Here is a 14,304-nt window from a genome sequence, read left to right as displayed (position 1 = left end):
CTCGCCATGCGATAGCAGAGAGAACAGTCTATGACTAGGGTGGCTGGAGTCTTTGACAATTTTCAGGGCCTTCCTCTGACACCGCCTGGTATAGAGGTCCTGGATGGCAGGATCTTGGCCCCAATGATGTACTGGGCCGTACGCACTACCCTCTGTAGTGCCTTGCGGTCGGAGGCCGAGCAGTTGCCATACCAGGTGGTGATGCAACCAGTCAGGATGCTCGCGATCGTGCAGCTGTAGAACTTTTTGATCTGAGGACCCATGCCAAATCTTTTCAGTCTCCTGGGGAGGAATAGGCTTTGTCGTGCCCTCTTCACGACTGTCTTGGTGTGTTTGGACCATGATAGTTCGTTGGTGATGTGGACACCAAGGAACTAGAAGCTCTCAACCTGTTCCACTACAGCCCCATCGATGAGAATGGGGGCGTGCTCAGTCCTCTTTTTTTTTTACTGTAGTCCACAATCATCTCCTTTGTCTTGGTCACGTTGAGAGGGAGAGGTTGTTATCCTGGCACAACACGGCCAGGTCTCTGACCTCCTCCCTATAGGCTGTCTCTTCGTTGTCGGTGATCAGGCCTACCACTGTTGTGTCGTCGGCAAACTTAATGATGGTGTTGGAGTCGTGCTTGGCCATGCAGTCATGGGTGAAAAGGGAGTACAGGAGGGGACTGAGCACGCACCCCTGTGGGGCCCCCGTGTTGAGGATCAGCGTGGTAGATGTGTTGTTACCTACCCTTACCACCTGGGGGCGGCCCGTCAGGAAGTCCAGGATCCAGTTGCAGAGGTAGGTGTTTAGTCCCAGGATCCTTAGCTTAGTGATGAGCTTTGAGAGCACTATGGTGTTGAACGCTGAGCTGTAGTCAATTAATAGCATTCTCACGTAGGTGTTCCTCTTGTCCAGGTGGGAAAGGGCAGTGTGGAGTGCAATAGAGATTGCATCATCTGTGGATCTGTTGGGGCGGTATGCAAATTAGAGTGGGTCTAGGGTTTCTGGGATAATGGTGTTGATGTGAGCCATGACCAGCCTTTCAAAGCACTTCATGGCTACAGACGTCAGTGCTACGGGTCGGTAATCATTTAGGCAGGTTATCTTAGTGTCCTTGGACACGGGGACTATGGTGGTCTGCTTGAAACATGTTGGTATTACAGACTCAGTCAGGGACATGTTGAAAATACCAGTGAAGACACTTGCCAGTTGGTCAGCACATGCTCGGAGTACACGTCCTGGTAATCCGTCTGGCCCTGCAGCCTTGTGAATGTTGACCTGCTTAAAAGTCTTACTCACATCGGCTACGGAGAGCGTGATCACATAGTCGTCCGGAACAGCTGGTGCTCTCATGCATGCTTCAGTGTTGCTTGCCTCGAAGCGAGCATAGAAGTGGTTTAGCTCGTCTGGTAGGCTTGTGTCACTGGGCAGCTCGTGGCTGTGCTTCCCTTTGTAGTCTGTAATAGTTTTCAAGCCCTGCCACATCCGGAGAGCGTCAGAGCCGGTGTAGTACGATTCAATCTTAGCCTGTTTGATGGTTCGTCAGAGGGCATAGCGGGATTTCTTATAAGCGTCCGGGTTAGAGTCCCCCCAAAATTAGAGGGAACATTGGTTGTAGTGTTCTTTAGTCAAAGTATTCTTAGTTAAAATTTGTGTTGCTGTTCCTGTCCATTAGTGTTCTGTATTTTGTAATGTTCTATGTTTTGTGTGGACCCCAGGAAGAATAGCTGCTGCTTCTTCTACAGCTAATGGGGATCCGAATAAAATCATTTAAAAAATATCCAAAATCTTATCCAGAGCGACTTAGGACTAGAACAATTCAGAAAACAAGACACAGTAGTTTCAGCACAATCTCCATTTATTCCATCCACAAAACTCATACAGCAGGGGCACAACATCAGGAAAACCATAGATCCATTGCCTACATAGAAACAGATAGTGGACTCATCTTTGTATCTGTGCCATTTTAGCGTCTGTGACATGAGCAGCGCCATTGAGGCTATCTCCATTTTAAAGTAGTCCATTTTCTTCTTCACGATTGGCTGATACCTCCTGATGACCCGGTTGGACAATACTACAACAGGGTCACCAGGAGGGATCAACCAATTAAGTTGTAAGTCCCACCCCCCAGTTGACTACATTAAAATGGCGCTGCCCATGCTAATATGGCTTATAATTCCTAGACCTAGTTGGCTGCAGAGTCATTCATTCTCTCTTCCTCCTGGTATTACATCAATTAATGTCACTTGACATCCACATATCTGGCATGTCAGGTCTGAATCAGTTGATGAAAAGGCCCAGATGAAAACAAGAAACAGACAACAATGGCCGACAATAACAGGGTTTGATGCTGCCTGCTTTAAAGCGTGAAGAAGTGCAATCCTGCACAACAACAACTCTTTCACTGCTTGACCTGAGGTAAATTACTCCAAAACAGACTTGGCAGGTTTGATACAGCCTTTATTGCTGTCTCACACAACCTCCACGAGAGAGAACGTGACGTACAGTACAAACAGGGAGAAAAGAAAACACACAAAAAATCAAGTCAAATCTTTAACAAATCTCCAGTTTAGTGTTACTTCAGTCTCAACTGTCATTTAAAGTGCATCTCTGATTAGCTTTAAAAAAAATACTTTTCCACTTGCATATGGGTAAGCAACAGTTGTTAGACATATAGTGTTGCTTCAATATCAGTATCTATATTGGTTAATATAGCTGTTGTTTCTTACAATATTACATGTTATACAATGGGATAATGCATTACAGCAGGATTGGTAGATAGATGATTTGACATGAAATACAGAAACAAGAAATGTTAAACATTGAAGATAGACAAATACCTCTCACAACGGTTGTAATTACACTATAGTAACTAAGTAAGTAATCAACAAATGAGTTAACGGGTGTGTAAACTGCTAGTGGTTTATGTGTAAGTAGTGGAAAAACTGGAGGGAATTCTAGTCCTGTTGCATAAATAGTGTAGGTAGATTGACAAATATGAATGAACCCCCCCATGTTGTTAGAAATGTGATCAGAGCCCAATGCCTTGACAGACAACCAAACAGCAGAGTGGACAACCCTATCCTAAACTGAACCTGCACAATTGCATCAAATCTGTAATATTTAGCAATAGCTACAAAACAGTAATGTATAATATCCTAATGATGATAGGCAGGCAGTTATGTTCCTTTGGTGACCCATTAACTAACACAATGGACAAAAAGGGCTGCTAGTTTCTCCACTAAAGAGAACGTGTTAGAAATGGCAAATTAATTCAGCTTGTTTTGTTGCATTGTGGGCTTTGTTCTGGTTTAACTAGCTCAGGGGTCTCCAACATTTTCTAACATTAGATCTACTTAAAAAAATGCTGTGAGCTACTAATTTATTTGTATTTATTTTCTTGCTTTTTTCTGTTTCACTCTCACAATTACAATTTCTTATCGAAAAACAACAAAATAGAGTCCATGTCAATGCATAAATCATATCAGAATAAAAATGTTGAGATCTGGAAAAAAACTAACAAATGTATATGTTTGAGTGTAAATCCCCTTTAATTCAAGTGCACACCTAGCAAGAAAAGAACGTGTTTGGCTAGCGATGTATCTGTTTAGGCCTACTGCACATCATGGCAGAGTTCGGGCTGCGAGATCGACCTGTTGGACCCCCGAGATAGTTATACTCCTGCTTTAGAATTATTGCTGAAAGATATTGATTGGCTGATGGAGAGAAAAACACTACCCTTTCTCCCTGGCATTATTTCTGTGGCCTGTGGGCACATACACCTGGCACACACACCCAATGAAAACACTGGCAGATTGGACTCACACACACCCTCGCCTCTCACTAAAAACCAAGGTCCTATTGATTTCTCTGTTTGGAATTACCAAGCAGTATTGACTGACAGGTCCGGATGGCATGGGACATCTCACCATGGCAAACACAAATATTCTCTCTCCCACAAAACAAGCACAGAGAGAGAGAGAGAGAGACACACACACACAGTCTTATGCAGCTAACTTTGTGGGGACACACAATTCAGTCCCATTCAAAACCCTAAACCTAACCCGTGTTCTTATCCTAACCTTAACCCAAAAACCTAACCGTCCCCCTAAAACTAACCCTAGCTCCGAACCCTAACCCTTAACGTAATTCTAACCCTAACACTAATTCTAACCTTAACCCTAAACCCCCTAGAAATAGCATTTGACCTCGTGGGGACTAACAAAATGTCCCAAGTTGGTCAAATTTTCGTTAATTTACTATTCTTGTGGGGACTTCTGGTCCCCACAAGAATAGTTAAACACGTCCACACACACACACACAGTCTGAGTCCTGTCATCACCTGGGCTCAGATCAGTCCCCTAGGACTACACTGGCACCCATCTTGTCTTGCTATAAGGGACAGATGGATCAATGTCCCTATGAGAACTTTCTAGAAGTGTGTGTGTCTCTCGGTCTGTCGGATTTATACTAAATGAAAAGACAAGACACTGTTGACCATCTAGCTAACTATAATAAATTACTTGAAACTACACTGTGTACAGTTATTAATGGGTACTGTAAAACAGAGAGTGCCAGAGGCATAAACCTACAGCCATAGCCCACATTCATGGAAGCTGCCATAGTCTGTCACAAACTGTTTAACACACTCTCCATGTCTGGATGCATCCAAACGTTAACCACTATTCTGAAGAGGAGATAAACACAACCCTCAAATCCTCAAACTGACCTTAGCCCTAAAGTCTAACTCGAAATACACTAAACACTGGTTGATCTCAGAGGAAAGGGGGAGCATCCACGCAGACACACATCACCTTACATACTCATACAGGTGGAATAGGACTACAAGATGAACTGTGGTTTATTCAGGAGAGTTATAATTGTGTTTATGTTTGAGCCTCTTTCTTTGAATGATTCTTCTTTCAACCCATTTCCCTGTTTGAGCAGAAAGCTCCACTCCTTATTTCTGCCCCCCCCCCTCTGCTTTTTTTCTGTCATTCTATTCTTACTCTCTGGGAGAAATGTAACATTGCTGAGGTCATGAAAGACAGTGGTCAAACCAAGTTATGCTGTTCCAGAGGAAGGACCCATGTGAGTGTGAGTAGAGTTGATCGGAGCATTCTGTATAGTCTTGGCGTTCTTAAAGAAAACACACGTGAGAGATTACCAAAGAGAAACAATGAATGTTAGTAATTATTTTTCTGTATATGACAATGTGCAATGAAAGGCTGCTAAGTAAGTGATTGGACATTTTATGAAGGAGATTTGTCAGTCAGAAACAGTCCCTCCGTGTATCTCAGTCATAACTTGTAGAAGCCATTTTGTATAGATGTGCAATGTACCTTTGCAGATTGTACATTTTAAGACAGGACCATGCTACTTATTACGTTCAGTTCAACAGAAGTTCAAACACTAGTTAAGGGCAGTTCCTGAATGTCCACACAGATGTGGGCGCACATGGTGAGCAGTAACCATGAGGAGGTGGAAGAGGAGGGATGTTATACAGCATATAACATGTCATGTTTGATGATGTGAACTCTTCAATGGATCTTTGGCTTGGGAAGGCGTGAGAGGCTGGGGGGAACCAGGACTCTGGCTCTGAGCAGTCCCAGGTCTGGCATTTCCAGACTAGGGCTAGGAGGGCTGGTGCTCCCGAGGTCCCTCCTGACCCCCAGCGTGCGGGGCTGTGCAAGCACACCGCGGCCCAGGGAGGGGCCCACCGCCTGAGGACCAGAATTGAAGCAGGGTAGGCCCCTGGAGGGAGGCGGCAGCTGCTTGATCCTGTTGTTGGCCAGCAGTCCTGCAGAGCCCGATTGGAGAAGAGAGCCATTAGCGTACCTCTGAGGCAGAGCTGGGACAGACACAGGCTTGTGGAGGCGAGGCCGCTGCAGGACGCGAGGGCAGCCGGGGCCCTCTGGAGAGGCTTGCTGCCCCCCCACTGGCCTGGACAGCGCTCCTGTTGCTGGGCTGCTGGATGCAGGGAGCCCCTGCGTAGGGCTGGGGGTGGTCCCAGGCCCCTCTCTGTCATGGATGTTAAGCTGGGTGCTGAGCAGCACACTCAACTCGTCTGGGTTGGGCACTGGGGGAGTGTCGACACCCCTGGCCAGGCTTCTAGTAGGGCGCTCAGAGTCTGTGCAAGGGGACCCATCTCCCCTGCTCCTCCTTCTCTGGGGGTCACTGTGGCCCTCGGTGAGGGCTGTTTTTACTAGTCTTTCCTGGGTGAGGTGCTCGTGGTGGCTGGGGCTGGAAGGCTGTAGTATTTGAGGCTATGGAAGAAAAACAAAAAAAATGACATTATTATCATAAATTCATTGGTAGTGAATTATCCTTCTTAAAAGGTCTATAATTGATGAAGATGGATGTTAATTTACAATGTAAATGTTTTCTATCTTTAATTCCAGATGAGGGTTCCCCATTCACTTTTTTATTTCATTCATGAACAAAAACTTGCCCTTACAAATGGGTGAAAACTTTGTAGATTGTGGACAGCGAGCCAAGATTATTTGCCCTGAGGACTTGTTTGTACTCTCTAACAATCAGTGAGAGAGTAGTAGTAGCAGTAGTCAAACAGTGATCCTCCCATCCACCTAGCACAGGGGCAGTGCATCAGACAAACAGCAGATCTAACACTGGGTAGTCAGGGAAGAGCCCAGCTGGCTGCTAGCTGTGGGTCCTGAGTTCAGGGGGACCTATCAGTTAGTATGCGGTATGAGATTATTGTAAAAGAGACATGAGCCTCCCTGTGGGGAGAGAACCAGGCTGGAGCAAGGAAAGGCCATGGTTAGAGCAGGGTTTTGAGGGCAACCTCTACTTTACCCTGTGGTGGTATCCAGGGCGAGGGGAATGATGGCTTGAGGTTGTGGTGGTCGGGGTTGTCTCTCAGACAGCCTGAGGGTCATACATCAACCAGACGTGTGTAGACATAAAACAGACTGGTATACTAACTGGTCTGTAGGCTTATATACCTCCTAGTCAGAGGTGGCTGGTGGGAGGAGCTATAGGAGGACTGGCTCATTGTAATGGCTGGAATGGAATAAATGGAACGGAGTCAAACATGTGGTTTCCATCTGTTTGATGTGTTTGATACGGTTCCATTAATTCCATTCCAGCCATTACAATGAGCCAGTCCTGTCAGGGTTGGGCTGGGTTGTGCAGTCAATTCAGGAAGTGATTTGAATTTAAAATTCTGAAAAATAAATAAAAAATTGCTTCTACTTTTCAGTTTATTGAGAAGTCATTGAAAATAAGTGTTCTTTTTTCAATTATTGAATTGTATTGTTAGTTTACTTCCTGAATTGACTGCCTTCAAACTGAATTGAGCCCAACCCTGTTCTGTGTGAATCTCTCCTGAGCCAAAGGGAACATACTTATGATGGCCCTGGTCTGACCAAGGCAGTCCGCCTCAAACATCCAAGAGGAGACCAGGCAGGCATCTGTTCCGGCACTTACCTTACAGAAGCAATGGGATGATCAGGCCCACAGCTCCACCTGGTGGCCATCTCCCATACTACACCAATCAGATATGGTAAACATAATGATTGTCTCTATGGTGATTACATTTTAGTAATTTAGCAGACAATCTTATCCAGAGCGACTTACAGTTAGTGAGTGCATACATTTTTCATACTGACCATGAGTATGACATCAAGTACTGCCTAACCCACTATATGCCTCCTGCCTGCAATTTGTTTTTGATAATAACATTCTAGACATTGACAAGCACAACCACCAAAAGAACGAATGTAACAAAATACACTACATCACAAAAGGTATGTGGACACCTGCTCGTCGAACATCTCATTCCAAAATCATGGGTATTAATATGCCCCCTTTGCTGCTATAACAGCCTCCACTCTTCTGGGAAGGCTTTCCACTAGATGTTGAAACATTGCTGCGGGGACTTGCTTCCATTCAGCCACAAGAGCATTGGTGTGGTCGGGCGCTGATGTTGGACGATTAGGCCAGGCTCGCAGTCGGCGTTCCAATTCATCCTAAGGCGTACGATGGGGTTGAGGTCAGGGCTCTGTGCAGGCCTGTCAAGTTCTTCTACACCGATCTCGACAAACCATTTCTGTATGGACCTCACTTTGTGCACGGGGGCATTGACATGCTGAAACAGGAAAGGGCCTTCCCCAAACTGTTGCCACAAAGTTGGAAGCACAGAATCATCTAGAATGTCATTATATGCTGTAGCCTTAAGAATTCCCTTCACTGGAACTAAGGGGCCTAGCCCGAACAATGAAAAACAGCCCCAGACCATTATTCCTCCTCCACCAAACTTTACAGTTGGCACTATGCATTGGGGCAGGTAGCGTTCTCCTGGCATCTGCCAAACCCAGATTTGTCCGTCGGACTTCCAGATGGTGAAGCGTGATTCATCACTCCAGAGAACGCGTTTCCACTGCTCCAGAGTCCAATGGCGGCGAGCTTTACACCACTCCAGCCAACGCTTGGTATTGCGCATTGTGATCTTAGGCTTGTGTGTGGCTGCTCGGCCATGGAAACCCATTTCATGAAGCTCCCGAAGAAACAGTTATTGTGCTGACATTGCTTCCAGTGGCAGTTTGGAACTCGGTAGTGAGTGTTGCAACCGAGGACAGACGATTTTTACGCGCTATGTGCTTCAGCACTCGGCGGTCCCGTTCTGTGAGCTTGTGTGGCCTACCACTTCGCGGCTGATCCATTGTTGCTCCTAGACGTTTCCACTTCACAATAACAGCACTTACAGTTGACCGGGGCAGCTCTAGCAGGGCAGAAATTTGATGAACTGACTTGTTGGAAAGGTGGCATCCTATGATGGTGCCATGTTGAAAGTCACTGAGCTCTTCAGTACGGGCCATTCTACTGCTAATGTTTGTCTATGGAGATTGCGTGGCTGTGTGCTTGATTTTATACACCTGTCAGCAACGGGTGTGGCTGAAATAGCGGAATCCACTAATTTGAAGGGGTGTCCACATACTTTTGGTGATGTATTGTATTTACAGTGAGGGAAAAAAGTATTTGATCCCCTGCTGATTTTGTATGTTTGCCCACTGACAAAGAAATGATCAGTCTATAATTTTAATGGTAGGTTTATTTGAACAGTGTAACAACAAAGATATCCAGAAAAACGCATGTCAAAAATGTTATAAATTGATTTGCATTTTAATGAGGGAAATAAGTATTTGACCCCTCTGCAAAAAATGACTTAGTACTTGGTGGCAAAACCCTTGTTGGCAATCACAGAGGTCAGACGTTTCTTGTAGTTGGCCACCAGGTTTGCACACATCTCAGGAGGGATTTTGTCCCACTCCTCTCTGCAGATCTTCTCCAAGTCATGAAGGTTTCGAGGCTGACGTTTGGCAACCGAACCTTCAGCTCCCTCCACAGATTTTCTATGGGATTAAGGTCTGGAGACTGGCTAGGCCACTCCAGGACCTTAATGTGCTTCTTCTTGAGCCACTCCTTTGTTGCCTTGGCCATGTGTTTTGGGTCATTGTCATGCTGGAATACCCATCCACGACCCATTTTCAAGGGAAGGAGGTTCTCACCCAAGATTTGACGGTACATGGTCGTCCCTTTGATGCGGTGAAGTTGTCCTGTCCCCTTAGCAGAAAAACACCCCCAAAGCATAACATTTCCACCTCCATGTTTGACGTTGGGGATGGTGTTCTTGGGGTCATAGGCAGCATTCCTCCTCCAAACACGGCAAGTTGAGTTGATGCCAAAGAGCTCGATTTTGGTCTCATCTGACCACAACACTTTCACCCAGTTCTCCTCTGAATCATTCAGATGTTCATTGGCAAACTTCAGACGGGCCTGTATATGTGCTTTCTTGAGCAGGGGGACCTTGCGGGCGCTGCAGGATTTCAGTCCTTCACGGCGTAGTGTGTTACCAATTGTTTTCTTGGTGACTATGGTCCCAGCTGCCTTGAGATCATTGACAAGGTCCTCCCGTGTAGTTCTGGGCTGATTCCTCACCGTTCTCATGATCATTGCAACTCCACGAGGTGAGATCTTGCATGAAGCCCCAGGCCGAGGGAGATTGACCATCTTTTGTGTTTCTTCCATTTGCGAATAATCACACCAACTGTTGTCACCTTCTCACCAAGCTGCTTGGCGATGGTCTTGTAGCACATTCCAGCCTTGTGTAGGTCTATAATCTTGTCCCTGACATCCTTGGAGAGCTCTTTGGTCGGCCATGGTGGAGAGTTTGGAATCTGATTGATTGATTGCTTCTGTGGACAGGTGTCTTTTATACAGGTAACAAGCTGAGATTAGGAGCACTCCCTTTAAGAGGGTGCTCCTAATCTCAGCTCGTTACCTGTATAAAAGACACCTGGGAGCCAGAAATCTTTCTGATTGAGAGGGGGTCAAATACTTATTCCCTCATTAAAATGCAAATCAATTTATAACATTTTTGACATGTGTTTTTCTGGATTTTGTTGTTGTTATTCTGTCTCTCACTGTTCAAATACACCTACCATTAAAATTATAGACTGATCATTTCTTTGTCAGTGGGCAAACGTACAAAATCAGCAGGGGATCAAATACTTTTTTCCCTCACTGTATGAAAAAATAGCACACCATATTTAAATCTAAAACAGAAAGGTGTATGACTTTAAATGAGAAATCAATTGAACAGTGGGCAGTTTTCTATCCCACAGGAGTGGCTAGTGTATAAATAAGAGGTTCTACCCGGCCATCTGCGACTTTGAGTGGACTGTCTATGAAGAACAATAGGAAATCCCTTTATAACACCATGTACAAGTATCTGCCCAGAAATGAGAACTTATAGTAATTTAGCTCCCAGGAAATCCCCCCATTATAATCCTCTGAACATTGCCAATGATGATCATTATCTATTTCAGCTCTAGTTTAGTGGACAATCATATATTGGTTGCTGTGAAAATAGTGGCAATTTCAATTTTGTTTACGTTACACTGCTCAGATCAGAACCAATGATACAGGGGAGAGAAGCCTGATTGCTTTCAATTGTCGACTGCTGGCTTAGCTAAACTGTTTGTGATTACATAGTGGGACAGTGACAGCTGACAACAGCGATAATGGGGCTTCAAATACATGTGGCCTAGTTCAGGAAATGTACCCTTTTTATTTAAGACAATTTAAAAAGACAGTAGATATTTATTGATGCATGCATTATACTTAACACCCCCCCCCCCCCCCCCACACACACACACACACACACACACACACACACACACCATGGAAAAACAGGCAGAGAGAGGGAGAGAGGTAGAGAGAGAGAGAGAGAGAGGTAGAGGTAAAGATCGAGGTAGAGAGAGAGAGAGAGGTAGAGGTAAAGATCGAGGTAGAGAGAGAGAGAGTGAGAGAGAGGTAGAGGGAGAGATAGAGAGAGGTAGAGAGAGAGACAGAGAGAGAGACAGAGAGAGAGAGACAGAGAGAGGTAGAGAGAGAGAGGTAGAGAGAGACAGAGAGAACAGAAAGAATAGAGATTGACAGAGAGCAAGAGAATGAAAGACAGAACAAAGTAGAGATGTGGCAGATGGAGAAATGACAACGCAAATTGATGCTAAAATGAAACTGAGATTCTGAGAAAATGAAATGAAATGATATCACATCAAAATAACAGTGCTGTGGGCTCATCAGAGCAATGCAGGCCCAGCAAGAAGACAAGGTAGACTCCAAAATCAACCCACGGCATGCAGATGCACATCAACACTGGCATGCTTTCATTGTGCCACATCATGCCACGCCAGCGTGCAAGGTGATGGGTAGATGGTTACTGTACCACGCTTTGTCAGTGATGTAATGCACAAGGTGCTCCACTCCTTGCCAAAGGCATTATGGGAGAGGCAGAGGGAGAGAAAGAACATTGACAAGGTATTCCCAGAGAGAGGGAGGGAGAGAGAGAGAGAAATTAGAAACATGAGCAGAAGGCAGACTGACAGAGGAGAGACTCACACACACAGGATTAAGACAGGGTTAAGATAGTTGGGTAGCTGAAAAGGAGCGATGAGTGATGACATCTTCACAGGCATCCACATTTTCGCAGACAAATACCTTGACCAATGACCACTGACTCAGTGTCCCATTCAAGCACAGAAAAAGACAGACATACTCACATCACACCTGAATTCAAGGGTTAAATGGTTAATTGTAAACAAGCTCAATCCAGTGCAAGCTCAAAAGCCAGTGCATTTGGCTACAACACATTAAAATCTCTCCCTCCCTCCCTCCCTCCCTCCCTATGGTACGAGGTAGAAGGCAAACCGGATGTCATTGTTTTCAATGAGAGCACGACGGTCAATGCCATTGAGGCTGGCGGTGAATGGCGTCAGCCGCCACGGTAGACGGGACTTGCCGTCAGAGTTAAAATATTTAAACTTTTGCAGTAGCGTTGTTTTCTATCGGATATTGATTTGCACCGTTTGTTTACCGAAATCACCATAGCAATGCATTCCATCGTGCTGGCTTGCTTTTGCCGGTGCAGTCTCTCTTGCTTTCTTGTCCCGCTATGCCGACTGGTATGACGGTTTTTGCGTCCCTCGTTTAAACGCAGCATAATATCACGTGTGTGGACTCATCACTCTGTTGAATTAGGACCTTGAAGCGTCAATACACCCCTTTGATTGACGGCGAGGTTGCCACATTGTTTGTCAATCTTAATAAAAGCACAGCCAATAGACTGCCCTGGGTTGTGGAAATGCAACCCCCTTCCGTAGAGAAACAAAGGAATTTCGTCTCTCTCTTTACTTATCATTCCTTGTATCTCTTCTTGTCTGTCACCCTCAGTTCATCAGCAGAACACAAAGTATTTATAATAGTGGGTTTTTGTAGGACAGAATGGCAATATCTGCACCAGATTCATAGTCTTCTTGGTTTGGGGTCTTTTTAAATGAAAATGTCTCAAGAACTTGCTAAAAGTAAATGATGAACAACCAACTGTTCACTATTACCATGTAATAACATCATACCGTAGATCACAGACAGAGTCTTGACTCGGCGTCACTGAACTCATCCAAGCATTAGCTAGGCTTGTTCCTTTACACTAGTACGTGTTGGATAACGATCCAAGTCAATTTACTAAAACTACCCGCTGCTTTTGCTCACTCAACCTTGCTACCAACTGATTTCCCCAAACACACAGGTGACTGAACTGAACACCAGTCACCCTCCTAACTGATGAAGGAATGGGTAGATCATATTAAAGGAAGAAAGTAACAATAGAGAGATGTGATAATTAAGGGGAGCAGAGGTTGGCGACAGAAGGGTAAGTGAGAGGGTCAGAGGGGGGTTGGGTTAGTGACTCACTCTGTCTGCGCTGGGGCATGCTGGTGCGGGGCGGCCCCTGGTACTGTCTCTGCCAGGGGGAGAGGAAGGGGGCGGGAAGCACACCCTGCACAGAGAAAAGACAAAGGAGGCGTGACGTACACTGACACACACACACACACACACACATACACAAAGAGAGAGAGAGAAATCTACAGAGGTCCTATACATGTGAGAGTATAGAGTCATCATTCTTCACACGTAAACAGGAACTCATAATGTCATTCCATAGACAAAAGACACACACACACACAGTCCCTGATCTCCACAAGACTTCCAGCCATGTTATGAGCGATTGTGTGAGTAGGAAGCATGACGTCAAAGAGCATGAAAAAACACAAACACTGTTAACATGCGAACGTTAGTGGGACGTCGTTTTGACTTTGTAAAGACCATCTACAAAAGTAAGAAAGGTAGAGTCACATATTGTAAAGCCAGCCAGCCTGTCGCAGGACTAGTACTTCATTTGACTTCTCATTTCCAGGTGAAGCAGTGCAGGGAGGAAGAAGGAAGGGTTATCAACCCAATCTCTCCATTTCACTCTGCAGTCAGCAAGTAGCCAAAATCAATTGTAGCCCACTGTTCCTCCCACTGCCACCACCAAGACCACATCGCTCACTCTGTCTGTTATTTGTCTCATTCTCTTACTCACTCTGTTTCCCTGCTCTAGGATGTCAATGCAAAAACATAACACTTTTGAAAGGCATACAAGTTAAAATGCATGTTGTACTTTTGTGAACCTCTCTCCAATAGCTCCTTCCTTTCTCTCTCACTCGCTCTCTGTCCCACAGTCTATTACGTTTAGCACTGAATAATCAGACAGAATGTTTGTCTGTGTGTGAGGGCGAATGCCTGTCCTCAATAACCGCCCCAAACTGGGCATTAAGATAAAAGCATCCTAGGTAAAAGAGGAGTGGAGGGGCGGCCGCAGGCGCTACGTTAACCAGAGATGACAGTCAACAGGTTATCCTGACTGTTTGGGGCCAGCTCTTAAATTGGCCAAATCTCCTCAAGCCGAGAGGGACA

At 45.3% G+C, this 14,304-nt stretch overlaps 1 protein-coding gene across 1 annotated transcript in view; it reads right to left on the bottom strand.

Annotated features, from left to right (window-relative positions):
* Window positions 1-1,834: 1,834 nt before the first annotated feature.
* The window catches only part of LOC311110812 (serine-rich coiled-coil domain-containing protein 2-like), a gene marked incomplete at its 5' end in the record, with an annotated part of 55,544 nt that continues 43,074 nt past the window's right edge, over window positions 1,835-14,304 (bottom strand). Inside the window, 1 exon segment of the mRNA XM_084153379.1 lies at window positions 1,835-6,251. Coding sequence (XP_084009505.1) covers window positions 5,526-6,251 — 726 coding nt within the window. The 3' untranslated portion in view covers window positions 1,835-5,525.

The sequence above is a fragment of the Coregonus lavaretus genome (genome assembly GCF_964263955.1).
Source record: "Coregonus lavaretus genome assembly, chromosome: 36".
Lineage (NCBI taxonomy): Eukaryota > Metazoa > Chordata > Actinopteri > Salmoniformes > Salmonidae > Coregonus > Coregonus lavaretus.
This window is presented reverse-complemented; position numbering and strand designations above follow the sequence as displayed.